This window comes from Paralichthys olivaceus, chromosome 3 (genome assembly GCF_024713975.1).
Source record: "Paralichthys olivaceus isolate ysfri-2021 chromosome 3, ASM2471397v2, whole genome shotgun sequence".
Classification (NCBI taxonomy): domain Eukaryota; kingdom Metazoa; phylum Chordata; class Actinopteri; order Pleuronectiformes; family Paralichthyidae; genus Paralichthys; species Paralichthys olivaceus.
Genome location: NC_091095.1, coordinates 1616267 through 1642841, shown reverse-complemented (window position 1 = coordinate 1642841; position 26575 = coordinate 1616267). Strand labels below are relative to the sequence as shown.

At 46.7% G+C, this 26575-nt stretch overlaps 1 protein-coding gene and 1 long non-coding RNA gene across 2 annotated transcripts; both read left to right on the top strand.

Annotated features, from left to right (window-relative positions):
* Positions 1 to 1045: 1045 nt before the first annotated feature.
* Positions 1046 to 8539, top strand: LOC138406827 (uncharacterized). Its single transcript, XR_011240226.1, has 4 exons — positions 1046 to 1177; positions 1312 to 1387; positions 2258 to 2368; positions 8404 to 8539. It is a non-coding gene; the product is annotated as an uncharacterized lncRNA (long non-coding RNA).
* mafaa (MAF bZIP transcription factor Aa) lies at positions 4488 to 5728 on the top strand. The gene has a single exon (XM_069520329.1). The coding sequence runs from the start codon at positions 4695 to 4697 to the stop codon at positions 5625 to 5627; it is 933 nt and encodes a 310-aa protein (XP_069376430.1). The 5' UTR covers positions 4488 to 4694; the 3' UTR covers positions 5628 to 5728.
* Positions 8540 to 26575: the final 18036 nt, after the last annotated feature.

The window sequence follows — 26575 nt, the reverse complement described above, 5'->3', positions numbered from 1 at the left end:
CTGCTGAGCTCGGCAAACTCTAATTAAGATCAATATTTCAATTTTTAGTAAAAGCGCAGGAGACGGAGAGAAGACGGAAGGAGAGAAATCATCTGTCCATGGAGACAAAAGGAAAGGTCAACTGTGATTCTTCATCGTGTGACTCGGAGAGATTTGAGCAGATTGTGTGGATCAACATCCTCCGCTCAGCTCAGGAGGTTTCTCCTTTTCAACCTTACGTTTTTTTACGACTTGGATCTTATTTTGTGGAGTCGTCCGTCAGTCTTATTTGTTAGAACTCTGTACTCACCGGAATAGATCCTCGGATAAATTAACTTTCAAGTTTAGTTTAAATTTGATTGTTTGTCCACAGTCAAGTTGGATCATGACGCTGCACACAAAATAACACACATTGCAAAAGGACTGTAAAGGATTAGTTCAGCTAAGAACCCTCCCTGCAACAAAGTGAATGGTTAAATTGGTCAAACACTAAAAACGTTTTTCTAAGAACGAGACAAAAGAATTAAACCATAAAAATCCTTTTTATTGTTTTTGTGGAGCGTCGGATAAACTGCAACTTTAAGATGCTTCAAACTGATTCCGACTTTCCTCCTGGTTCTTTATTATCCTACGTTTTTCATGTCTCTCCCCTACTCTTCTTTATTCTGCCATTTTCTTGACCTTTATCCCGATGAACTAAACATATTAAATACATGGTAGCCAGATGTTTGGGAAGTTTACCAGATGTGCAGACACCTTGAGCTGCAGGTTCCTGCTTCGACTACTGGCTGAATCATGTACTGCATCGTGTCATTGACTCCCTGTTTCCTGTCTGCTCTTCGCTCTCTATCGAATGAATGCAGAATAAACAGTAAATAACTTTTCACCAGCATTAAATTTCTGATTTTTAACATAACTGCACCTGATCAACCTTTGAAAGTTAAAACAAGGATCGTCTGCGCTTGTTCTCTGCAATGATCGACTTTAACGTTTCAGGTGTGTCAGACGGCCGATGACGGACTGGATCAGACTGAGTTTTTCTGGCTCCTTGTTGCTGTCGGGAGATAAAATCATGTGTTTTTCAGCTCGGGTCAGAACTAAGTTTCATCCATGTCGGCTCAGACGAGCAGGAGAAAACCTCCAGACAACGACAGCATCTCTGCTCCTGGTCCAGTCGCCAACAGATTATGGAAATCAGGTGAGTAAAACACTGACGCTGTTTCTAATTGGACACGGACGCATGTGAAATCATGTTCTCAAAGGTTCTTGGCAGCTTCCTACATGTTACAGTTGCTGACTGAACTAAATGTTGGTGGAAACTTGTCCACACAGGCTCCACTGAGTCTTCAGGCCCTTAAGTCTTCAGCCTCTACACTGTCACTGTTCTCAGATTTCAGCTTTTACTTTGGTGAGTAAATTTGATCATAGTTTATCATTAAATCTCCTTTCAGCTTCACTGTCGTCACTTCTTCTGCGTCTCTAAAACCACAGACCTTTCATCACCCTGGTGAACAAACATGATGTCTATGTGCGATTCCTCCCACATGTGGTGAAACGCCTGATTACTAAAGTAAGCCTCCGTCTTACTTTCACCGTCGTGCGCGTGCATGCGTCCCACATCTCTGCACAATTACAGCTGATTCCTCCACAGCGGCATTAGAGACTTAACCACACTGACAAAGAAACCCTCCTCCGGGCCTCAGATAACCCTGAGCCACCTCCTGGAGCCGGCCTTTTCTTACCCTGGATGCTGGCTAGCTTGGCTCAGAGCTCGCCTCGCGGCCCCGCTCAAAGCCCACCGTCGATCCTCCACCTTGCTGATGTCCGTTTTGCTTAAATCGGTAGAACTGCACTTGCAGCGAAGTCCCAATATGCAAAGGCACAATGAAAACCCTGACATCAAAAATTTATGTCTCAAGCCCTCGGCCGCAGACACTCCCCTTCCCCTGACAATGAATGGACCACAGCAGATCTTCTTAAATGTGCCGTTTCAATGCAGACTGCTTAGCTCGGCCAGTTCCTGTCTATGTGATGGAAAAACCCTCTTCTAATGACTTAGCGTACCTAAACTTAAAATACCTTGATATGATTTCCATCCCTTCATCTCCTACTCTTCTTTTCATCTTGCCCAGCAGATTTGAGGGATGGAGGGATGGATGGGGGGGAGGGGCACATATTCCATGGCCAGTTCACACTGGAAGTTAAGCTCAGCACTTGGTTTTCCTGTTCACATCTGATTTCAAGTTAAACTCACCGCAGGCACTTTCTGTTTCCGCAGAGGCATCACTCTCATATCTGCGGGTGGATGGGACTCTGGGGGGGCGTCCCCTGCTGGAGAGGCCAGGCGGGTCAGGTGCATCGGTGTCCCGGTCTAAGATCTGCTCCCATGGTAGGACACTTATCACCGCTATTCTATCGACATCCTGCTCAAACCCCCCGCTCCGGTTTTCTTTTCTGCCCCTTAAAAGCTTCTCACCCCGGGATAAAAAAAAGCAGACGCATCAGGCTTCAGTGTGTCCGGCTCGGAGACGCACGCGGCGGGGCTTAATTACCCGTCGATCCGCGGGGATGAGTCTGGATCCAATTTGTGGTTAATTGCGAATGAAAACCCTGAAGACCACCGCCGGGACCATCCAATCATACTTAACCCTGCGCGCAGCCACAGCGCGGCCTCCGAGCAGCCTCGCGGAAATGCGGATTGATTTTTGGCAAACGGGGGCGCGTGGCTTTCGATCGATCAGTGATTGATAGATTTGGTCTGTGGCTTCTTCAGAGTCAGGTGGAAACAATAAGTTCTTTTTAATAAAGCCAATATAAAAAAAAAAGATTTTACAAGATTTCAGAGTCACCAACCAGACCTCAGACATCATCACCGTTCAAACCTCTTGTTTCTGATTTGGTTTTACCCTCCATTGTATTATATTATATATTTTTATATGAGCTCTTTTACTCTTGCAGTTGTTCTTTGAACTCTGAAAACTTGTCATTCCAGTTTGGTTTCCTTGGACTTTTGGCACACTTTTACGCACGCTTGCGCACCACCTGATTTAACTGTCCCTAAACGGGACCAGTCAACTTAATCCACATTACATTTCAACATTTTCAGGTTTATTTTTTTTGGGGGGTCAAAGAACATTTGATTATTGGATAGACTTTATATATTCTAGTGAAACCTTTCCTGATTTATGACAAACTCTGTTTACTTCCATTTTATTTACCACATTTGTACGTGTTCATAAACACAACACGTATCTAACATATGGTTAAAATGTAAAAGTAAAATATATATAATATTTAAAGTCTTTTCACAGAAATCCTTAAAGAGTCCAAACCAAATGACTTCTCAGCGTCTATAGAAATGTTAAGATGTGTTGATGCACAGTTGAAATCTGAAGACACGCGGACACTGTCATTACATAACTCACACCCGGTTTTGACGTGTTTCTCTTCCCAGTAAACGTCTCTCTCTCCTTCGCTCTCTCTCTCCTTCGCTCTCTCTCTCTCTGAGAAACCTCCGGGGCTCTCGTCTTACTCCGCTCTCCCCGTGCAGTTGCAGCTGCTCGGTCACTAGAGGGGGGGATCTGCTGCACCTGTTTTCTCTGCTGCTGCTGCAGCTCCGCGCACTTCGGCCCCGCTCGGCTCCGCTCGGCTGTGCGCTGCTCCACGCTGGGGCTTCTCGCTATAGGAGGATGCAAATGCGCCTCTGAGATCTCCTCCCATTGGTCCGTCGCACCTCAGTGTGGGAGGGTCGGCGGAGTGGGGTCCACGCCGTCTTTATAAGTGCAGATTGCCGTCCAGCGCCTCAGTGACACTACGTGATTGCACCGTGAGGTTCTCAGAAGCGAAGTGAAGGTCGTTAGAGAGAAAGCATCTGGAATTTAAAACACACACACAGTCAACAACCCCAACAAGGGGTGGATAGGACCGTGGGGATCGAACCTGAACGCAGCAGCGGGAGAGCGGACTCTGCTAAACTGTTCTGCAGCTAAAGATTCATCTCTGATCCGTGTGAACTCTGAAAACTTCTGCACGCGCCATTCCGTTTGGGATTCCTGGAACTTTTGGCACACTTTTACGCACGCCTGCGCTGCGCCCTGTGGCCGCCGCACACCGTCTAATGTGACTGTGTGAGAAACTTTCCCTCCGGGCCATGCTGCAGTGACTCTGCCCGGGACTTCACCATAACGCTGTGAACAACAAGAGCCGGAGGAGGATGCTTGGAGAATATTTGTGACGCACCGAGCGGAGGAGACAAAATCTTGTGGCGTTACGTGGAGCGAGCAGAAGCAAGGACATTAAATCACTTGGAGGCAAGTGGGCTGCAGAGGTGAAGCGAGGACAAGACAGGTTGGTGTCTCCAAATTCACCAGACTCGAGTTTCAGCCGCCCCGGGGGCTCCTGGTATTAAAGCGTGCATTTGACCTGGGATAAGTTGTCAACAAGAGCAGTGAGCGGAGGCAGACTGGCAGGTGTACAAGTTCATTTACATGCATACGTATATTCACGCCACTATATATAGAAGTAGTCTTAGGGACGAGCAGCCATAATAAGTTTCTCCACCCACCCGCCGGCCCTGCAGCAGCTCCGCGCACCGGGCGTGTGCGTGTGTCTATATATACACCATACAGGCTGTGGTTCCTCCTCGCAATCTGTATCCGAGAGGGCCGTCTGCCGTCGGTTTGGCTGTGAGGGCAGGAGTCGTCGCATGGACTGACATGGCCACCGACCTCGCCATGAGCGCAGAGCTGCCCAACAGCCCTCTGGCCATCGAGTACGTCAACGACTTTGACTTGATGAAGTTTGAGGTGAAGAAGGAGCCACCGGAGGCCGACCGCTACTGCCACCGCCTCCCGTCCGGCTCCCTCTCCTCCACCCCGATCAGCACACCCTGCTCCTCCGTGCCTTCCTCGCCCAGCTTCTGCGCACCGAGCCCGGGTGCTCAACCCAACCAGAGCCTCGCCAGCGGGGTGAACAGCAGCGGCAGCAGCAACAACAGCGGCAGCAACAACAATCACAGCAACGCGGGCAAACCTCAGCTGGAGGACCTGTACTGGATCCCCAGCTACCAGCACCACATCAACCCCGAGGCGCTCAACCTGACCCCGGAGGACGCGGTGGAGGCCCTCATCGGTAACGCGCACCACCATCACCACCACCATCAGGCCTACGAGGGCTTCCGCGGGCAGCAGTACGTCGGGGAGGACCTGTCCACGGCCTCGGCGGCCCACCACCACCAGGCCCATCACCACCACCATCACCACCACGGCCACCACGCCCGCCTGGAGGACCGCTTCTCCGACGAGCAGCTGGTGAGCATGACGGTGCGGGAGCTGAACCGGCAGCTGCGGGGCTTCAGCAAGGAGGAGGTGATCCGCCTGAAGCAGAAGAGGCGCACTCTGAAGAACCGGGGCTACGCGCAGTCCTGCCGCTTCAAGCGCGTCCAGCAGCGGCACATGCTGGAGACGGAGAAGTGCACCCTGCAGAGCCAGGTGGAGCAGCTGAAGCAGGACGTGGCGCGTCTGGCCAAGGAGCGGGATCTTTACAAGGAGAAGTACGAGAAGCTCGCCACCCGGACCTACAACACCGGCGGGCCCGGGAACACGAGAGATCCGTCCGGGAAACAGGGGAGCACCGACTTCTTCATGTAGAGACTGAAGATCTGCAGCATAGACTCTGAACACCCCCCAACACACACACACACACTCACACACACACACACACACACACACACACACACACACACACACACCCTAATGACATTAAACTGCGTTTGTATTTTTGTTTACAGTTTCTCCCTCAAACAACAAACACATCTGGACGCACGAGCAGCGGGTGCGCACAAAATAATCCTTGTGCGCATTTTGAGTCTTAAAGATGTTTGTGGTTAAAACTTGTCGTGTGGTGACGTGGACACATGGGATCACTGTCCTGGGACATGACTGTCTCACTCCAGAGACAGAGACAGACAGAGACACAGAGAGAGAGATGCTTTTGTCTTAACACTGGGAGGAAGAATGTGTTTTTCTATATCGGACTGAAGGAGAAGAAGCGACACACCGCCTCCAGCAGACTGTGCGTCCGAGGCGCGCTGTCCTGCACACGAGAGACTTTTCAATATTGCAAGTCTATAGTTTCCCATCCCCCTTTGCAACCCTGCATGCAGGACATGTATGGTAACCTCCAGTCATCTCCCACGACCCCTCCACATGTATGGAACGCATGGCCCATGGTTCTCTCCTCCTCCTCCTCCCCCCTCTCATCCTCCCTCTCTCCCTCCCTCCTCCTCCTCCTCCTCCTCTGACATTAGTAAGGCCTGGGTATGCAAGAAGCCACCAAAAATATTTCCTCCATTAAATAAGAAGAAGAAAAAACACACACAACCCTGAGAGGTGTAAAGGACTTGAGAAACAATCTGCTACTGCTGAGAACTGGATGCGTCTCTAAACTGCTATTTTCAATCAACTTTTCTATTGTTTTAAAAAAGAAAAAGAGAGAAAAACGACAAAAAGAGATGAACTGAGCCAGATTTTAGATTCTGTATTTATTTCCACCTGTACATAACGTGTAGAGAAGAGCAGTTAACTCTGTTATTTTACCTTCTCTCTTTTTAACGACAACTGCTTTTGTTGCTTGGATTCTTCGACATGTCTTAATACAAAATGTTTGTATGTTACAGCATGCAAATCTATCGTCTATGGTCTCCTCCTCCTCCTCCTCCTCCTGCTGAACATGTGTAATGTCAAAGGCCTATACTGCACTAAGAAGAGATCAAACCTTTTGTTTTCTACTCTTATAGGAACCTTCTGATGTATCACTGCAGAATATGAAAAAGCTGGATGTAAATTGGATGAGGTGAAAATCTCGTTTGTTAGATGGACATGAACTGCATTCGCTGCTAAAACTCTATGCACCAACCTGATGATTTCAAAAAGACTTAGTTTAACGATTCTGTTTGTTTGTTGGTTTGTTTTTTTTACTTTAATATATTTGTAGAGGAACCCGTTTCGGGGCCTGTGGGTTTTATTCTGCAGCTCCGTGTCTTAAATAATAAGATCCTGTGTCCTGATGCTGGTTAGCTGTTGCGCGCTGGTTGGAGCTCACTGTCCCTGCAGAGTCTGTGCACATGAAGGAAACCTCCCTGGTTCGTGTGGTTCTCTGCTGCCTACAGATGTATGTGCAATAGTGTGCAGATGTGCGCGGTGCTCGCTCCACCTGTTGGAGGCTGAGGAGAGAAATTCAAAAACGAAACGCACAGAAAAAACAACCAGAAAAATCCTCAAAGAGATTCGATGTTATTATTAATTGCAGCCGGAAATGTGAAAATTAAATTACGATCAATTTAGAAATAATCTTCAAAAAAAAAAAAAAAAAACTAATCGACAAATTCCCTCTTGTAAGTTTAGTTTATTTAAATTGTTTGGGTTCGAATTGTAAATTTTCCTGAAACCTCCTGGAAACGTTTTGATTTAAATTCGACTGCGCTCAATGAAGGGAGATGGAACTTCTGCCCAGTGCTGTCAATGTATATCTGTACATATGATTTCTATATTTATTCAATGAACGTGTCCTAACGTGTCGACAAGTGAAAAACCTACAAAGTGGAACGTTGTTGAGAATCTTGTTTTCATAATGTTTAATAAAAAGTTCTGTCCCAAATCTGTCGGACTGCTGCTGCGTCATTGTCGCTCAGGTCGTATTCTGGAAATAAAAACCGAAGAGGCGCAGACGGAGGAGACTTCCTGCCTCTGAATTATTGAAGCTCGGACTCTGTCACACGTTTTGAGTTTATTTTAATCCGCCTCAGCTTCCGTGCAGGTTTAAAGAAAAAGATTCAAAATACAAATGTAATAAATTGACTCAAATAAAAGAGCCCGTTTAATAACCCACTGTTATTTATAACCGAGTATTGAAGGATAATTATCTGTAAAAGAAATGTTGAAATGTCTTTGATTTTTTTTTTAAATAACACAATTTAAAGGCTCTTTATTAAGTTTTAAATTATAGAAAATGTGCCAATTAAAATTTAGAGATGAGAAAAGACGGATAATAAATTTAAACACAGTCGAGGTGAAAATATTTAATGTAACGAAGATATAATTATTATTATAATTATAATTTTATTATGAGTCTATTTAAAAGGCCCGTGGTTAGAACCGGGAGGCCTCGGTTAGTTTCGTGCGTAAAAGCGCACAAATGTTCCAAAATAACGTGAATAATTTCAGCATCGATGAATTAATGATTTTCTTAATTTCATTTCCCTCGTTTAAGTTTTGATTCTGTGACTGATTCTGTGTTTTGTGCTCCGCTGTCAGAGGTTTTAGTGGCGGACTCTGGGTGTCCGGTGAGGCCGCTGTGGAAAGCACGATGTTCGGGGAGAAGCTTTTCCGAGCTCCGGTAAAATTATACAGATTTTATTTTTTCCAGATTTTGTTCCCGAGAGAGAAGCAGCAGCGAAGCGGACACATGCAGCCGAGTTCAGCGGCCTCTGAGCTGCACCGGCCCCAGGGAGGGAGAGAGGGACGGAGGGAGAGATGGAGGGAGAGATGGATGGAGGGATGGAGGGATGGAGGGATGGATGAATGAAGATGAATCTTTCCACCGACGCACGAGGTAGATGATCGCATCTCTCATTCTCTCGCTCCATGTTTCGAGTGTGTGCACGAGGCAGCTTTGCATGATACCCTCGGTGTCCACTGTGTGCGCGCGCTCGTGCACGTGCCCTAAGCTGCACTAAGTGCTCTCTCTCTCTCTTTCTCTCTCTTTCTCTCTCCCTCCTCTCAGGGTGGAAGCAGTGCGGGTTGAGACAGATGCCACCCCGCGTTGGTGCTGATGTGACACCGCCTTCAGGTCCGGTGGGTGGCGGCTCACCTCAAACCCTGTGTGTGTGTGCATATGTGTGTGTGTGTGCGCGTGTGTGTGCAGGTCAGACGTGCACAGCATCACAGCCTCTGCAGGTGCATGTTCACATGTGCAGATGATCATGTTTGCATGAGAGTATTTACTCAAACAGTTAAACCGAGCTGTGACCACTTGGTTATTTTCCTCAGATGGATTTAAAAACCTGAAAACTGCTAAATGTGTCACTCTCAATAATCAGGAGCGTATTTCCATGTGTTCATTTTAAAGTCAGATTCTTTTGAAGCATCCGTTACTCATCATCAGCTTCTTTGCAACACGCAGAGTCTCGTAAAATAAAAACATTAAACCTATTTAATGTTCATCCCCTCGATCAGCTCGTCTCTATACTCATACCACACACCTGTGTACTTGTACACACACGCAGTAGGTTATAGATCCTTCACGCAGCTCGATGCTCATATATGTCGTTTTCATAAATGTGTAAGACGAACGTTCAGAGTTTAAAATCTTCTTCTATTAATTTATCTAAAGCCTCTTTCTCTGTTTCTCTTCACTGTCACAAACTAATTAAACTAAGTGATCAAATCTTTTAGGGCAAGAAAACACAGTTTTCACCTCAGTGAAAATTTTAATTTGCTCTTTATATCTCTCTCCTCCTCTTCCTCCTCCCTCTCTCCATCCTTTCAGCCTCTCCATCCCTCTCCTCCTCTCCCTGTTTTTGCTGACTCAGAGGAAACGTTGAGCTGTGTGACAGCCATCATCAGTGTGTGTGTGTGTTTGCTTGTAACACACACACACAGATCATGGTGATATGCAGTGTGTGTGTGTTTGTGTGTGTGTGTGTTTGTGAGAGAGATCACCATGACTACACTCTTGGTCTTTTCTCCATAAATCAGAGCAGCTTCCGTCGATCTGCGTCTGAGAAACCGAGCGAGTGAAACAGCGAGAGAGACGGAGAGAAGAGACCAAGAGGGAGGAAGAGAGGGATGGAGGGAGGAGGAGAGAGGTGCAGTGTGTCTCTGGCGTCTGGAGCTGCTGCTGAGATTCAACACAGTCAGCGTCTCTTCGGCTCAGCTTACCTACAGTACACACACACTCACACACACACACACACACACACTCTCTCTCTCTCTCTCTCTCTCTACAGTGTCCAGACACACAGTGTGGAGCTGCTGATAGATCCACATCCTTTTAATAAGACTGATAACGACCTCGGCCTCTTCCTCCTTCACCTGTTGTTGTTTTTGCTGTTGTCAAAGCCCCGGGGCCCTTCAGACCCTCCAGGGACGACCCCCCCCCCCCCCCCCCCCCCCCAAAAAAAACAAAAAAACAAAAAAACTCTGCAATAATGGAGAGAATCCACAGCACAGAGCTGCAGCAGCGCCTCAGTCAGGTGCAGCTTTACTCACTGGTTCTGTGGCCCCTGTCTTACAGAGAGGAATGAAAAGAGAAACACCTGCACACTGACTCAGAACCATAAACCTCTCAGGACAAATGAAACATCCGGGTTTGAGCGGCTCAGAGGTTAAGAAGAGTCCGTCTGTCCAACAGGATTCAAACTGTTTTAGTCAAAAGGTTTAAAAATCCACTGGTGTGAAAACATCAGACTCTGAGCACAGACAGAGACTGAACAACAAACATTCATTATTAGTTGTGAGACGGTTGGACGGTGGTTGGACGGTGAAAGGATGAAATCAGATTTACTCTTCAATGAGATTTATCAGTCACAGAATGAATTTGTAAAAAGAGGATAATGAACATGTTTGTAATCTTTATGAAATGAGAAGATCCAAGTGTCTCGACTCTTGCAGCTGTTTCTTGCTTTGAACAGTCGTCAGGCTGAAGGAAGCAGCCGGGATCCAAACGCTGCCAGAAACAAATAAGTTCACCAGAGCAACTTTTGAATGGAATTTAAAACCTGATAAATGTGTGAAGGGATTCTTTTCCTGCTGTGGTGTAGGTGTCTTCATTTAAATATATTTGTAATTCGAAGCAACTCTTTTCATCCTTTCCTCACAACTTTGCATCTACATGACTTTGTATAATCACACGACTTCCGTGTGGCAGAATATTTCTCCCAGAGGCTCCATCGTGGTCGTTGTTCTGTCTGAGTATCTGTTGGCTTCAGGTGTAGTGTTCCGCAGCAGAAAAAGAACGAACCGAATGTGTCTATCTATAAAAACTGCTCGGTGTATTAATGATGTCGTCCCCGCTGCCACTCTTTTCATTTAGCACCAACAGTTCCAAACAGGGAGCATGTTCTCAGGACCGGCTCCCGGGGGACAGGTTCAGCTTTCAAAAGTTGTCACCCTGCACAAAATGTAATCGACGTTTTTGATAAATCACCTGCGTGCTGTTAATGCTCACAGGGTTTTAATAATTATTACTCCTGATCTGGTGATTGAGTTAGTGACCCGGGGCCGGGGGCCCCTGCAGAGCTGGAGGGACCCCCACAGAGCGGTAGAGACCGGAAAGCAATTTGGCTCCGGTATAAACGCCGTACAGCCGCTGCGACCCCTGAATATGTGTGTGCGTGTGCCTCCACCGGCTCCACGCTGTCACACACACACACACACACACACACACAAACACACACACACACACACACACACACACACACACACACTGACACGCTGCGTGCTGAGTAGACAAATTCAAACATGCTATCACAGGAGAAAATATGCCCGAACAGCAAATCCAACCTTGTCCCGTACTTTGAAAATACAGTGCTAAACAAACTGGCAAACAAACAAACAAATAAATGAGAGCGAAGGGATGATGTGCTGTGTGTGTGTGTGTGTGTGTGTGTGTGTGTGCGTGTGCGTGTGTGTGTGCGTGTGTGTGACGGAGGCTACATTTAACCAGGAAGTGGAAAATAAAGGCTTTCAAATGTGCCATAAAGAGAAAATTACCTCCACATATTCTCCTTTGAAGCGTTAAAGCAGAATAACTGTTATCACACTAATTTGCAATATTGCAAATAACTGTTCTATATTTACTGCGCTGCAGTTTTTGTACTTTTCGAGCAGTTTGTGCTCATTATTTGTTTCCAGTAATTCACTCACGAAGTATTTCCCCGGTGTTGTTCTGTTCCCTGTTGACGGCGTCACGAGGAGATTTACTGAGTCAACCTTTTAACGAGGGGTCGAGTTCCTGCTGAATCCCCCAAACCACCACTATCACTTCCCTTCATGTTCCACTTCCTCATCCGTGTGTGTGTGTGTGTGTGTGTGTGTGTGTGTGTGTGTGTGTGTGTGTGATTCAGCACTTCTGTCTGAATCCTCATTTCTCAAACTTCATTCACTTCTTTGTGTCACTGGCCTTTTTTTCTCTTTTCATAATAGTCGTCTGTTTGTGTGGCTGTGGTTTGTGGTCGATGACTCACAAACACAAAAACGTGCATACTGTACTCTACTGTACTATACACAAGCACGCACACACACACACACACACACGCAGTTGACCAGTTGAGCTCGTGCTGTAATGCAGTGGTGAGGACTGTCCTCAGTGGCAGTGGAGGGTCAATCGGCAATCAATTATTCCACTCAGCCTGGCCTGCAGCCACACCACAGACTCACTTCCTGCAACACACACACACACACACACACACACCAGCAGAAACACTCACATTGTCTTTTCTGTTCGCACACAAACCCCAAAATACACATTTTGGTTTTCATCTTGTTTCGTCAGCAGGATTAAGAAACAAGTTCACAGATTTCCATCGTCAGAACGATGTGAGTTGTTGTTGTTGTTGTTGTTGTTGTTGTGAGTTTGGAAAGAACTCGTTGCGTTTTCACTTTATTTGACGTTGTTTTTGATATTTTCATGTTTTTTTAAAATGTAGAAATAAACTTGTTTGCTTCAGTTTGTGCTGCTCTGCTCTTATTCCATATTTTACCACCACGACTCACATTGGTCTCGTCCCCGTCGTTAAAAAAAACAAAACTACGTCAACGTAAATATTAACATGTTAAAACAGTTGTTCTGTGAAAACGTCGGCAAAATATGAACCTGTCCTCACGATGATTCACATTTTTTCTGGTAACGATAAGAAGCAGTAGAGAGAGAAGAGTGAGACGTGACCTCTGCTCTTGTCTCTCTGCCATTTTGTTTCCCTGTCAACGCCGCTATAGCGCAATGCATGATGGTATATATTCTACTTTGTATTTATTCTCTCTAAACACTGTCAAGGTCACGATGTGAAGATTAGTGAGTGAGTTCAGACGCAGTCGGACTCCGGCCTGAGGCCTCAGTCCCTCAGAGATGAAACCTTAAGACACTTGCTCAGATCGACCTCCATCGTTTACGCCGGGACAGCGCGAGCGTCAAACCACTTCCAACACGTCTCCTGAACTGTGTCTGTCCCTCTGCGTCCTGAGGGCGGATCAGTGTTTGCTCGGTGACAGCGAGGTGCCAGGACCGCGGCGCCCGGCTGTCGTGCACTCTGTCACCCTCTGCGCCCGCAAAGTGCCGCGCAGGGACTCCCGGTGGCAAAGATGGTGCAGCTGCAGAGTGGAAGTGACTGAGGCGTCACTGAGCCTGACACACACACTGAGGACCTGGACACACAGACAGACACACACTGTCCGGACTGATGCTCATCTAAAAGGTGCCCCCCCCCCAGGACAGGCTGACAGTGCGTGAGCGTGTAATGTCTCTTAACTGGGTTGTGTCATGTTTGTCGAGCAGGAGGACGATGCAGTCAGGAGACGACTCAGAGACTCAGAGGACGAAAATAAGAGAAGGGACGACTCCCGCGCAGGAAGTCTGACGGTGAAGCTCTTTCAGAATAAAATCTGATTAGTCTCACGTTGCATCTTCAGGTAGAACACAAGCAGAAACACAGGAAGCTTTAATTTGCTGATCTGCATTTCTAAGAAGAGCGAGAGGAGATGTTTCCACTTTGTTTGTTTGTTTGTCAGCTGATTTATGGAAAAACTACAGAATGAGTTCCCGTGAAACGAAGCAGAAGGTTGAAGCTCAGTTCATTCGGAGGCAGAATCAGGATTGTGTTTTCTTCAGCATTGTGATTGTGTCATTGTGGCTTCATTCATGACTGTTTTCAATCTGGTGCAGCTTGATTTGACTGCAGGAGACTCGGTCCTGGTGGAGGATTGAGCTCTAGTTGTTTGAGAAGTTTCTCGTACCTGTTAAAAGTTAAATTCAGAAAAAGAATTTCAGAGAACGAGTGAGCGTCTAAATTCAGAGACTGTCGAGGAAACAGAAAGCGACGGCACAACAGCGTCTTTGTTCTGAGATGTAACTTAAACTGGGGTACACTCAAAGCTCCCGCCTTATAAAAGCATGTCCTCATTTAGCCCGTTTAATACCGAGCGCGCTGCGGGAAGAGAAATAAACAGAATGAAGAAGTGTTTGTGGTGAAGGAGTGTCGACTCAGCGCCGGCGTGCTGTACGTGAGGAGAGCCGCAGCTGTCGTGGCGTCCTCCCGCTCTGGAGCCGTCACAGAGGAAGACGAGGAGGTGGAGAACAGATAGAAACTAAAGGGAGTCGGGAAAGAGAAGGAGCTACTTGTCTGACATGTTGCCTTTTCATTTAGAGTTTAGTTTTGTGGTGAGGGATGTTGGCAGTTTGAGGCCAGATGCTCAAACTGAAGCTGTTCTCTGCTCGGGCTGCTGCTGTTGTTCATAGTTATTGTTCATAGTTATTGTTCTGAGTCTGTTTCTGAAGGAGGTTCAGGTCCATCTTTTCTTCATCTTTGGTCAAAGTCAAGTTCAGGTCTTTTCATCCACATTCTGAAAAGTTAGAAATACCTTTTCCTGCCGTCAGACGAGAGCTGAGTCTGTAGCTTTTCAAAAAATTATTATAATGGTCAGTAGCTTCAATGTCGACAATTATAACGATTAAAACACCTTTAATTTAGTGACGTCAGATTTTAGAAACATGTTATTTTCTATATCGCTTCTTTTTGACCTTAAGTCGATGTCGGCAGCCAGAGGCGGGACATGACGTGTAAATTCTGCTGTGGAAAGATCAAAGATCAGCTCATCCATGTCCTTTCATGTCCATCACGTGTTAGAAACCTCACCAACGCTCGCTCACTGTGAAGTTCCATCATCTTCATCACCAGCTCTACACTCTTACTTTCTGATTTCCTCCATGTTCCAGTGTCCATCACTCCGTCCTGCAGTTTGTCTTCATGTTGACTCCACCACCTGTAATTCTCATCAGAGTGTGAACATGTTGACATTCACACGCGATCACCCCCCCACCCCCGCCCCCTCGGTCAGATAGGCCCCCATGAATAATTCATCGTGCACCGTCCACTCACCTGGTCCTGTTTACAGGGATTAAACTTGCATGAGCTTTATTAAGGACAGACGACAAAAACATTTCTGAACTGAACACAAACACAGAACTGTTGTTTCACAAACACTCTCGGTTTTGGGACTCGACAGAAAAGGACACATTAACGTGTGTGTGTGTGTGTGTGTGTGTGTCAACCCAAACAATAAAGAGTCAAATGTGTGTAAAGCTACAAACCTTCAGATCCATGTTTTGGTCAAAAGACAGAAAAGTCCCACGATACCAACATAAGTACATTTTACTGCTTATACTTATGTACTTTTAGTGTTTCAGATACTTCTGTGTGTTTTGCCTTCATTGAACAGGGACGAACATCAGACAGTGGTTTTAATTGAAAGCCGACAGATATTGATGTTTTGGGCCGATGCTGATATTATTTTGATATTTATAAACTGATCTGTGGCCTCAGTATAAAAAAAAAGGTTCCTAAGATGTCGTTATCAAACATTAATGACATTATGACATTTATTAATATTTAACTCCAACTATAAAATTCATTAAAAATAAATGGAAAACACAAATTCAGCCAAATATTTTTCATATAACTTGAATTAAGAAAGTGACGTCATTTTAATGTAAAGTGAAAATGTATTTTCTGCATAATTTATTTTGCAAAATAAACATAAACACAGATAGTGACTCGTCACTCTGATGTTACCACAATGGACCTAAAAGATGTGACTGCGTCCCTCACATCTGGATTGTGTTGACCTCAGAGCAGAAGGACGAGCCACGTCCGCAGCCGTCGTGTTGAGCCGAGCTGAAGCCGAGAGTGAAATGTCCCACGGTGCGTCTCCGTCCTCCGAAAGACGGAGCTGTGGTGTTTCTGGTTAAAACCTCTGGATTTGTGTCCGCAGACGAGGGGAAGGGGAGATTCATCAAACCTGTCAGGGGGAGCGCGGGGTGAGAATCCCCCCCGGAGAGGAAGCTCACCCTGGTCCTGATGAGACAGATTCATCTTCCACATCCTGTCAGACCACCGAGCGTCCACGGTTACATAAGGAGAGCGATGGATGAGAGACAGCTCTGAGTGGAAATGAATGGATGAAGAGACGGGCGGAGGTCAGAGGTCAGATCGGACGACAGACAGGACGACAGACAGGACGACAGACAGGACGACAGACAGGAGTGGTAGTTGACCTTTAGTACTTCACTGACGTTGGTTCATCTAAGGACAGAAAATTTAATTCTCAGAGAAAAAATGTTGAACTTATACTCACACAACTACAAAGCTACTGACGGGGGAGGGGCTCTGACCTTGGTGGGCCTCAGACGATCGTCTGCAGCCAAATGGAGCTGAGACAATAAACACGACACTAAACACAAGAATCATCACCTTCACTGTAATTACACGTCTGTCTGACGTCACGTTCCCGAGGAGACGAGTGAGACAGACGAGGACACAGGAACTCACTGGTGTTAAACATTTACAGGTGACACATTAATCAACGTTACGTCTTCAGACAGACGAGGACGTGGGTTAAAGCTTAAAGATGCAAAGTTCACTTCATCTAAAAAAAAAAAACATTTGCAGAAACATCTCAGAGCTTTTTCAGACGAGTCTGGAGACAAGACAGGAAAAAAGAAAGTGTGTCTGTGTGTGTTTGTGTGTGTTTGTGTGTGTGTGTGTGTGTGTGTGTCTGTGTGTGTCTGTGTGTGTGTGTGTCCCCCTCACACTGTGGTGGGTTAATAATCAGTCTCTGTGGGGCTCAGATGGGATGTTTCTGCACGACTCTGATACTGCATGTCATAAGACCAGTGACGATTAAATATTCATGAAGTGTGTGTGTGTGTGTGTGTGTGTGTGTGTGTGTGTGTGTGTGTGTGTGTGTGTGTTTGGGGTGTCTGTGTTCTCAGTGGGGGGTCAACCTCAGGAGGAGAGAGAGGGGAAAGGTGCTGAGTTACCAAGGAGATGGTTCTCACTCCATCCAGGCAGAGTGACACACACACTCACACACGCACACACACACACACACACACACACTGCGTGCACATAAATAATTAGAACATCTTTGTATCTACGGTGTTTTTTAAATGAATAAATCATAATTAACATCACAACACATTCAGACTGACTCAGTTCTCGGAGACACTAACATGTGACCTGAAGCTCTGATAGAAAATACACGCTCCAGGTTTCAGAGGAGGATTTTTCAGCTTCATGTGTTTGTTCCTTAGTTTCATTTCAGTTGTTGGTTTTGGTTTCACATTAGGGACCAAAGACTTCCTGTTACACCTACGTGATAAGAACTGCTTCCTGCTCCTCTTCACCTCCTGCAGGTGACGAGTGAACTTCATTAATCTTCACCTCCGTCCTCAGGCTAACATCCCTCCTCCTCTTTTTCTTCTTCTATACACTTGTCTGTCGTTCCTCACTTTTGTTATTCTCTGCTTTCTGTCCACCTCCGGTGCGTCACCGGGTTTTCTCTTCCTCTGTCCAATTAGGAGTTTATTTCCCATGGTGCCTTTGGTGCTGTGACTCCACAGAGACACCTCTGTGTCCTGTGTGTGTGTGTGTGTGTTTAAAAATCTACATTTCGGAAGGCGTTTGTAAAATGCTCAGTTGTAGTGAGTGAAAACATCCAAATGAAAATCAGCGGCTGGAGGAGGAGGAGTTTTAAAAGCAGCAGGAGCAGAAAAGGTGAAGATCAACAGGGAGATGAAATCCTGCCAGACCACTCACTGAATTATTCACGCCTCCCTTTTCCTGTCCCGCTCCTGTCAGCCCACCTTTACTTTTCCTGCTCTTTAACTCTCCCTCCGTTTCTCTGGTTGTTTCTCTGACACGAGGTTTAGTCACAAACAGCAGGAGGACGCAGACGCACCTGATCTGTCTCTGACAGTGGATGTGATTTTAATGTTGTGCAGTTCATCCTCCTCTTCCTCCTCCTCCTCCTCGTGAACTTACCTTCATCCTCTTCCTCCTCCCCCTCCTCCTCCTCATCGTGCCGTGTGACAGCTCTGTGATGGACAGGTGGCTCTAATGGGGACACTCCATTTCTGCCTTCCATTTTCTTTAATTATTGAAGGCGGGGCTAAATCCAGGTGCGGTGGATGACTGACAGCTCACCTGAATGAGACGAGTCCGCTCCGAGCTGCTTGATGTGTTTTCCGCCGCTCACCAACATCACTCATGTAGTTCTTAAGTTTTCAAAAAGAGTCCATTTAAAGTTTCTTTAAACTTCAACCTCAGTGTAACTAACTAACTTTCAAAATTAATATTTTGACCTTCATTTATTTTCAACATGGAAGTCTGGAACGTTGTTCCTCCAGATAAAGATAAAGTGGCGGTCGTCATCCGTGGCCCAGGATGGAGAGACTTCTTTTGTTTTGTCTTTCTTGTGATATACAGAGCGTCGCCCGTCCGTCCCTCTCGTCCGTCTTCAAGCCGACTTGTGCGTTAACTTGCTCGGGTCATAATCACGTCTCTGTGGGAAGGTGCATGTCAGCAATCCCAGGACATCATCAATATTAATCAGAGCAGCTCGGAGAATGCATGAGAATTCATTAGGCCTCATAAAAACTAATCACGAGCAGCATCTAAGGTCACAGGACGCACACGTGGGCCTGTGGGACGACACGAGGGACAGAACTCACCACAGGGGACACTCACCAGATTCTGTGTCCAGGGTTCAGACACTTGTCCCAGTGTTGTTACCTAAACTAAGGCCAGATGTGAGATATGAGAAATACACCAGAACTAGACTACATGATTTTTATTTACTGTTTCACTTATTGTTGACAGGGACCGACTCGTAGGAGTTTATGAAGAACCAGAATGGACATGGTGAAAAGACAGAGGCTCCGAAGACACGAGCGGAACCGGAGGTGATGAGCTGCACGTGTTGTTCCTCTGGAGCAGACGAGCTCCGCTGATAACTTCAGGTCTGTCTGATCGTTTCTCATGTGGACAATAAATACAGATGTTTCTCCTCCTGCTCAGTTCTAGTGATGCTGCTGATCTTACTCTGCTTTCAGTCCTGACAAATGTTTTAACATCTTCGAAAATAAATTCCAAACTTCAATAATGTGGAAATAACCGTATAGTTTTGCAGATACACAGATGATTGACAGACGAGGACACTGTCTTTTCATCCGGTCGCCAAGGGAGACCCCCTGGGTAGATGATGTCACACCTGGAATAAGGTTGGACGAGATGATATTTCTGTTTCAGTCATTTTGAGACTTTTTCAAAGCATCTTGGTGCAGAACATGAAACGTGCCAGAGGCCTTTAGTGTTCGTGTGTGTGTGTGTGTGTGTGTGTGTGTTTGCAGAAATCCTGATCCAGTTGAGCCCGCAGCTAAAACACACACCGTGGCGTTGTGTACATGAAGGAGCTGCAGCGCGAGTGTAAACAGCGAGCGCTTATGTCAGAGCAAACTTTGAAGCGGTGGAGGAGAGTTCTCTGGTTCAGCAGTGAACTCCGTGTTTCTGTATCTAAACTGGACAGACCTGGTGTCAGCAGGTTGGTTTAAGAGAACACAGACACACACACACCAGCGTCATGGACACACACACACACACACACACACACACACACACAGTGGCTGAGCAAACAACATCAGCAGCACATAAACAGGTGTAATCAAACGCACAATGTGCTGAAGAGGGTGGAATCTGTGACGTGCGTGATAAAAGGAGTCTTTGAGCGAGTAGAGAGCCGACGCTGAGGACCACAGAAGAAGAACAGAGGAGAGGAGACGTGAAGAAGAGGCCTTGGCCGCAGGCTTGTTAGTTTGTGTCTCTAACAGCAGTTTGTTTGAACCTCTGCGTGGCCTGTTTTCTCCCTGACAGCTTCTCCTTCATCACCCTGCCAGGCTGCAGGGCCACAGGGAGGGGGGGGGTGAGGGGTGGCAGGGTGCTCCTGGGTGGAACGGGGGGGGGGGGTGTCAGAGCCGGACTCTAAAGCGCTGATGGTTCGCTCCCTTTGTGCTGAAGCCCGAGCTTTAAAATGCTGCGTCTGCCTCCGACACACACGTACATCCCAACACACCTCAGCAGAAAACACACACACGCGGCCCGTCGATACACACCCGTCACCTGGTGCTGGGAGAGCGAGCGGAGCAAGTGTGGACAACACACACACACACACACACACACACACAAACACACAAACACACACATGAGCGAAAGCTAACACACACATGCAGCCACCGACAGCACCATGTGACATCACCTGGGCCCAGAGGTGCCTCCCTCAGCTCTTCTACAGCCACTGTCCTGACACACACACACACACACACACACACACACACACACACACACATCTCACCTCTGGTCATGATGTGCACTCTCAGAGGACGCCTCCTGCCCCACCAGAACATGATGCAGTCATCAGAAGGGTCATTAATTGCGGCGTCCCTCAGGGGGGTGGGACAGGGAGGCAGGATGGGACAGGTGTGTGTGTGTGTTCTTGCACTGATGAGGACATTCTGCCAGGTCCTCACTTTGTCCATGGACAGTTTGAGGGTCAGGACTTGGTTTAGGGTCAGAATGAGCTTTAGGTCAGGGGCAGGGGTAAGTGAATGGTCGACCTTGGTACTGAGGGCATTCTGGGAGATAAGGACATTTTTTGCAGAATGAGGCATTTTCCAAAAACAGCTGAACATTTGAAAGAAAACAATATTATTCATTTTATAAAGTGAAAAGAGAAAGTGAAACAAACAGAGGACAGATGAAGATGAGGACATTATCAGAACATTTAAACAATCTGTTTGGGTGTAGATATTTCAAAAAGTTCTTAAAAAACATTTTTCAACACAGAGATATTTGTTAAACTAAACATATATTTGACTTTTAGTGGAGGACGTTTTGTGGAGCTGAGCTCACAAGACAACTGTGCAAACTGAAAAGACTTTCAGAAAGTGAGGACGTGTTTTAAATCAACGACTCTTCAAAGAGGTAAAATGATCTGAACATATGTGTGTGTGTGGGGGGGGTGCAGAGTCCTGATGCTGCATCTGACAGGGTTTAGCTGGTTTAGCATTTCTGAGTTATGTGCACTGTAGGAATATAATATGTAGTGTGTCTCCATGATTGTGTGTGTGTGTCTGTAAAACTCTAATAATCACATTTACCGTTGGAGCATCTTTCAAAAGTCGCGTCACAGATTTCACAATTAACGAATCAAATGGAATCAAAGACAGTGAAAAGTAAAATAAAAGGACGTGAATCTTTGGAACACGTTTATTTGTACTTATATATTTTTGCTCCTGTGTTCCGTCTCCTCTTTCTGCGAGTGTGTGTTTGTCCATTTGTTTGTGTGAGGCGGTGAAATAGTGCGCATGTGTCGTGCTGTAAATCCGCTCTGTTTGTGTGGTTTCCCCCTCATTAGGGAGAGAGAGTTAACGTTAGCACAAGTGTCCTGCGCTGGACCGTGAGATTAGTAATTAACGCAGAGTCTAACGAAGGGAGAAAAAACAACACCTCGACAAAGTCCGACCATCAAGCAGCCAGACCTGCTGACAGAGACAAACTTATCCACTGACACTTCCAAACTCCGCCAGGGCTGCACATGGATGTGTGTGTGTGTGTCTGTCTGTGTGTTTGTGTGTGTGTCTGTGTGTCTGTCTGTGTGTGTGTTTGTGTGAGTTAACTGCATATTTTATTTCCAAGGAGCAAAAATAGAGCAGAAACAAATGACAAACAAAGACAGAAATAAAAATGGCCAGCTCTCTCTCTCTCTCTCTCTCTCTCTCTCTCTCTCTCTCTCTCTCTCTCTCTCTCTCTCTCTCTCTGTTTATATCTTCAACTTTAATTTCTTACTTTTCAAATTCAATCACAATATCAGCTTTTCGGCCAATCACACGCTCCGCTCTGTCAACCACAGGCCACCACTTTCCCTCGACCAATCGGCCTCCTCCAGCCCGTCGCCGTCTGGCTTACAGAAATCCCAGAAATCCAAGCGGATGGAAGCTCCCCGTGGTTAATGATGTCACAGGCTGATCCATTGCTGTGTCCGCCACGCTCCCGCTCAAATCCCCCACAATTCCCATATGTGCTCCATGATAAGTCCCATCATGCCTTTCAGCTGACCCTCCTCGGCCCCCTTATTCATGTGGGCCTGTCTCCTCCTGAGCCTGGATTTGGGCGGACTGGGGGCGGGTTTGGAAGGGTTAATAGGAAGCTAAGAGGGAGGAAATGGAGGAGGAGGAGGAGGAGACATTGAGCTTGGAGAAAAAGAGGTGTTCAATAGAAGGAGAAACAGGAGGTGTCCTTTATTCTACACTGAGCTGGAAATACCTTTATTATCCCGTTGGAGATGTAAGAGGAGGAGAAGGAGGCGAGTTTTCATCTTCACAGTTTAATCTACACTGAAGTGAAGAGAGAGAAACTGTCTGATCCCCTCAAATCATTTGTTCTTATTACAGAGGAACAGACGTTAGCGTGATCATCCTCTCCGACCCGAGGACGTCACATTAGAAACTTCACTCAAGTGTCTTTTTGTCTTTTAAGGAAAATATTTCAACCATTTCTCTCCCAGATCGAACAAATGCTTCGATCTCCAGCAGACAGAAGAATCAACATCTGTCCTGAGATCACGTGTGTTCACGCCTGCCGTAAAATACCATACTTCACTGTGTGTGTGTGTGTGTGTGTGTGTGTGTGTGTGTGTGTGTGTGTGTCGGAGAGAGAGAGAGGGGTCAGGAGCTTTTTTGAATGGTGGTATTTCATCTTCAGCCGTGTTTTAAGAATTCAGTTCAAGGTGTAGTTGATGTGGGTTTGTTGTGAAGCAGAAATATGGTTATAAAAGGGTGTGTGTGTGTGTGTGTGTGTGTGTGTGTGTGTGTGTGTGTGTGTGTGTGTGTGTGTGTGTGTGTGTGTGTGTGTGTGTGTGTGTGTGTGTGTGTGTGTTTGTTTGTGTGCAGGCTGGAGCTCTGTCAGCCTCCACCTGCCCCATCGCTGGACGACTGAGAGAGAGCGAGCGGGAGGTGTGTGTCTGTGAATAATTAATAATAAGTAGATTTCAATAGACTGAACACGTCCCAGCTGATGAGAGAGCTGTCAGTCAGTCGGGACTTTCCTGTCATCGGAGGGGTGGGCGTAGATGGACCAGACATGGAGGGGATGAGGGGATGAGGGGATGGATGCAGAGGGATAACGGAGAGGAGAGGACAGGATGGAGAGATGGTTGGGGGATTGGTAGGAATCAGGCCGCCCCCTCCCCAGCACCCCCACTCACCTGGAGAGACTCATGCGTGCCGTCTACTCCTCAGACCTCGGGGACGTCAAACCCAAAATGCGTCTGGAGCGGAACACTGTGAAGCCCGGCCGTGACGAGGGGCTGAATTAGAGAAGGAAAGTGGCTAAAAAGCTCTGAGGAAGTTGCTGACGGAGGCAGTTGTTTGGATCAACTCTCTCAGGTGGCTGCCAGCTTCGGTTCGTTCCTTCCAGGCCTTCCCAACTCTGTAAACTCTGTGTGTGTGTGTGTGTGGGCGGGGGGGCTGATAATGGCAGCAGCAGCGACCGGCCGTTGCTCTCAGACCAAATGGGCCTCAGCTGTCAGCTGTGGTAGAGCTAAACTGAGTTTAGTGGAGATTAACACAGAATGACATCCTGTTTGCTTCAGTCTAATCCTAATCTAATCTGACGGGCTGCATGTGGGGAAATATTCCTCCATGGAAAACTTGTCGTACATCCTTTCATTGTGTCAAACAACGATGGAACCACTGTTTGGATCCTGCTCCTCTGGAAACACTTGAATGTCGAGTTAAAGACTCTTTGGCCAAAGTTGTTTTTTTTTGATTTTGTCAAGTTTAACGTTTGGGACGCACTGAAACAATGAACGGACACTTGGTCCAGTTGGAATGAACGGCTGCACATACAGACTGAAGGATGACGATGAATGGAGGGATACACCAGTGGATGTAAAAACGGATAAATGGATGGATGATTGGTCCAATAGGAAGAATGAATGAGTGAGTGGACAAAACAAACGGGCAGTTGAGAGAGAAACGGATGAAAGAATGGAAAGATGGACGGATGAATAGACTGATGAACAACTGAACAGGTGGATGAACAGATTCATGTTTTCAGCTGAGAACAGACAGAAAACAAACACGACTGTTTACTTCACAGTGACACATGTACTTGAGTGCTTCTCTGACCCCCCCCCCCCCCACACACACACACACACACCACGCCCTGTGTGTGTGATATAAATTTTTCACGGCTCTGATCTCTGCTGTAAGTGGAAGACCCTCGACTCTTCTCCCGGTCGTCTCTGCTGGGAGCTTCTTCTCCACACATGTGAAACACTGCTAACAGCTGCCCAGGGAGGAGGAGGAGGAGGAGGAGGAGGAGGAGGAGGCGTGTGTGTGTGTGTGTTCATGTGTGTCTTTTTATTTCCCTTCCTCTGTGTGTGAGCGAATGATTGAATAGATAAACTGTTCTTCGTCCTTCTAAGATTAAACTTCTCACGTCTTTACAGAATAAACCAACGAAGACGACTCGTGCGTCTCCTCTGGTCTCAGAACACTTTCTTTCAGGTGAGTGGAGCTGAGCCGACCCTCTGTGTGTCCTTGACAGTCCTATTGAAAAATTAAACTCCCTCCCCACTCCTCACCCGACCCCCTCCTCCCCCTCCTTCCTCCCCCTCCTCATGCACTCGTTCCTGTCGACCCTCTTAAGCACCGTGAGAGGTCAGAGGTCAACTCACTGTGATTTCCAGCCTGTGCAGGAACCTGCTCAGAAACGAAACATGAGACAAACATGCTTCGTCTTTAATATATAATGAGATTGTTTATTTTTTCACCGTAGAATACACGTCTGTGTGTATGTGCAGACCAGTGTTACAGTCATCAGGAGTAATGTCCGAAGATTTTAACGCCATCGGGAGACGAGGTTACGATTTAAAAAATGTTAAAGAGATAAGAGCAACAGAAAGTGAGAATTAAATAGGAAGAGAATGGAAATGAACTGCTGATGAAATATATAAAAACATTTACCAAACCATCAAACCATCTTCATTATTTTTAAATTCATTGTCAATCAAGTTAACTCCTGAGATCACAGCGTCTCAGTTCTCGTTCCTCCGTCGCTCTGTGTGTTCTGTCTGGTTTGAGCGCACGTTGTCTGGAACACCCGAGAATTTATTCATGTTCAGTGCAAATGTTCACTTAAACTACACAAAGATTAGATGTTTGTGGTCAAAGGTCAAGTGACATCACAACTTCAAACCATAAGTCAACAATAAATGAAAGACAATCAGGACAAAAGACATTTTATAATCTTATGGAATTCCTCCAAAGTGTAAAAAAAAGAAACTGTGTGTGTGTGTGTGTGTGTGTGTGTGTGTGTGTGTGTGTGTGTGTGTGTGTGTGTGTGTGTGTGTGTGTGAGATTTTATTTTCATCACTTATTCATGGCCCCAGCGTCTCACACAGGTTCACTTAAGACCATTGTCACTACACACAGTTTGAGTGGAGCTGATCTGCATGTCACCCTGTCATGAGTGTCTGTGAGTGTGTGTCTGTGAGTGTGTGTGTGTGTGTGTGAGTGTGTGTCTGTGTGTCTGTGTGTGTGTGTGTGTGTGTGTGTGTGGGATATCTGTGTCGTGGTCAAATATTGGATGTGGCAACACAGCAGGTCGATCAGTCCATTCATCCTCCATCATCCATCAGCTGATCGTCTCTTGTTGACTCTCGGTATCTCAGACACTTTTAATCTGTGTCTACGTGATTGTTTTGTTCTCTATCCCCGAACCAAAGCTGGGAGCTGGAGGCCGACGCTTGATTGTGGACTTCAGTCAGTCTCACATGACGTCCTTTTCTTTCTCCTCCCTCGAATCTGAGTCTCCGGCAGCCCCCCACCCCCCCTAAGCTGACGAGAGTGCTCCTCTTGATCCCGTGGAAGCTGTTTGTAGAGTTTTCGGTGTGTCTGGCCGCTCTGACTGACAGCCGCGCTTCGCTGGCCGGCCCCTGGCCTGAATCCCTCGGCTTTGGGCCCCTGCAGCCGGCTCTCATCCAGGCCTGATCCCACAGAGGAGAGCTGCATCGCCGTCACCATGGATTTGACAGTCCTCCCTCATCCCAGGGATGTCCAACGTGCTTTCACAGAGGCTGACCAATCCCCCCCCCCCCCCCCCCCACCCTCGCTGCCCGTCACCCGGGCCAATTGGAGTGAGACAAGCGTGTGTGTGTGTGTGTGTGTGTGTGTGTGTGTGTTGATTCCAATTTGTTCGCTCGGCCAAGAAGGTTTTCAGTTCCGTAGGTGACTTAGTGAAAGAGAAGCTCAGATTTATGTTAAATCTGCTGTTTGAGGACTAATTATCAGTCGTCGGTATGGATAGCGCCACCTTATGGCCATTTATAAATGTCACCATTAGAGTCATGATCCCATGTTTCTTTACATTTCGGTGTTATCGTGACAAGTCGAGACGAAACTCAGTTTTCCTGGACTTGTTCATCTT

Bases quoted from the DNA above. Each gene is read 5' to 3' on its own strand.
- mafaa (XM_069520329.1), top strand. From the start codon at position 4,695: ATGGCCACCGACCTCGCCATGAGCGCAGAGCTGCCCAACAGCCCTCTG.